Genomic DNA, 2,468 nt, shown 5'->3' on the forward strand with positions numbered 1-2,468 from the left:
ACTTTTTGAAAAAAAAAAAAAAAAAAAAAAAAAAAAAAAAGAGCAAAATTAGATAAAATAGTAAAAATTAAAAAAAGAAAAAATTAAAAAGCAATAAAAATATTAAATAAAATAAAATAAATTTAATATAAAAAAACGAAATGAAATTATAAAAATGAAAGTATGATTAGAAAACAAAGTTCATTAATAGATTGTAAGTAAATTTTTTTTAAAAAAAAACAAAAGGAAAATTCCTAAAAATTAAATATAATAAAAACATGTTTCCTTAAAAAAGTTTGTAAGTTCTAATAACTCAATTCTGATATTGGTTTATAATTATAAAAATAATTTGATATATGAATATTTTTATTTTTTTTATGATACCAATTAATGTAAGGTAAGTTCCATCCTTCAAATTCATCATCAAAATTTCTTCTATCACGTAAAGTGTAATATCTACACATTCTTATATATTCAAATCTAGTTCTTCTAGCTTTCATTCTAGAGAATTGGTAGTAATGTATTTTTGCAACTTTATAGTTCATCGATTTAATTATATTAATATGTAACAATTTTTCATTAGTTAAATCAATTGTTTTTACGTAATAATGGTGATATGAAAAACATAACCACACTAGTTTTTGATCTTTTTCTAATATATCAAATATGATTCCTCCTTTATATGCATTCTTAATATGCGGAATGCGAAGTTTCTTTAAATGCCATGATAATTTTTCTACAAAATTTCTTTCATTCACTTTTTTTTCATTATTATCCAAAATACACACTTCCTTTAACTTTTTTCTTACATCTTTTGGTAAGCTGTTATAAAAATTTCTTTTAGAATATCTTAAATAACTCCTGATAACGCATAATCTTTCATGCATTTTCTTTTCTTTTTTTAAAATGTTTTCATCCTTTAAATTTTCACAAAGTATTAAAAGTAATTTATAAATGATAAACCAATTTATGTAATCTTCACCCAAAGCAAAATAGGCATATATTAATTTTGAACAACAACTTGCTGATAAATTTATTTTTAATTTTATATCATCAAAATTATCAATATTATTTAAATCAATTTCTTCTGTTTCTTTATTCTCATTTTCCAATTTTTTTTTTTCTATGTTTATATTATTCGTAATATTTTCTTTCTTATTATTTTTTTCTATGACATCTTCACTTTCTAGTTTATTTGAGAATTTTTCTTTAATAGGTTCTCCTTTATTTTCTTTAATACATTGTGGGTTTTTTTTATCGTTATTTACATAAAATATATGAGTATGAATTTTATTAATTAAAGGAATATCCATTCTTGATAGTAAAGATAAATAATAAAAAGAATTTACTAAAATATCTGAATTTAAATTAGAAGAATTTTTTATATAATTTATAATTTGGTTAACTATCAAATGGTTTTTATACTTTTGATTATAAAGCGTCTTTAAAATAAGTAAAATTTCATCATCATTTATATTTTCTATTTTTGAGGTTACATAATAATTATTTAATATATCAAAAAGAATAGAAAATAACTCATCGTTCATAGCATTTATATAATTATATACTTCGAAAATTGTAAAAATTAAATGCTTATTTTGATAATCAGAATTTAATTTTTTTAGTAACTTTATTAAATTTTCACTTAATAAAGATATTATATTAAAATCACGAACATTTTTATAATAAAAAGCCATTATATATATTAATATATTTTTAATTTCTTCTTCTGTTTCATAATTATTTTTATTTTTACAGTCCTCTACTTTTTTTAATTCATCACTATTCATGAAATTTAAATATTTATGTAAAAAATTATCAATCTTGTTTGTCTTTAAGTATTTATTTATTATATTATATAAACTTTTTTCACATTTAAAGAAACTACTCCATCTATTACTTATTTCATAAATATCTTTCTCATTAGTTTTTTTTATATTTAAATCAATTAAATCCGAGTTAATATCATATTCGCTTTTCATATGTTTAATTATTTCTTCATTACTAATATCTTTTGTAATTTGATTTGTTGAAATACCATAATTCTTTTTAATCATACTACATATATTTACATTCTCTAAATATTTATTATAAATTATAATTCTATTATTTATTTTTAACAAATTTCTTAATATACTGTTTCTATATAAAAGTACCATTGTGTTTTTTTATTTAAATTTTTTTTTTTTTTTTTTTTTTTTCTTAACATGTGCTTATTAAAAAAAAAAAAAAAAAAAAGATATAATTCACAACTTTTATAATTATATCTTCTTTTACTCCTTTACTCATATTTTGTATTTTACATTTATTTTTTTTTTTTTTTATAAATATATTTTTATATTTATTTATTATAATTTTATAAATTTATTTTTTTAACATACACTATTTTTCTCTTTTTTTTAACATTCATCTTTTTTTATTTTTTTTATTACACTTTTAATCTTTCTTTTTTTTTTTTTTTTTTTTTTTTTTTTTTTTAATTTTTTTAT

General features: G+C 17.1%; 1 protein-coding gene across 1 annotated transcript; it reads right to left on the reverse strand.

Moving 5' to 3' along the window:
• Nucleotides 1–284: 284 nt before the first annotated feature.
• On the reverse strand, nucleotides 285–2,138 carry PGAL8A_00341200 (conserved Plasmodium protein, unknown function; the record flags this gene model as incomplete). Its single annotated transcript, XM_028672448.1, has 1 exon — nucleotides 285–2,138. The coding sequence occupies one exon, from the start codon at nucleotides 2,136–2,138 to the stop codon at nucleotides 285–287; it is 1,854 nt and encodes a 617-aa protein (XP_028528999.1).
• Between the last annotated feature and the right edge of the window lie 330 nt (nucleotides 2,139–2,468).

Source organism: Plasmodium gallinaceum (assembly GCF_900005855.1).
Source record: "Plasmodium gallinaceum strain 8A genome assembly, contig: PGAL8A_v1_98, whole genome shotgun sequence".
NCBI lineage: Eukaryota > Apicomplexa > Aconoidasida > Haemosporida > Plasmodiidae > Plasmodium > Plasmodium gallinaceum.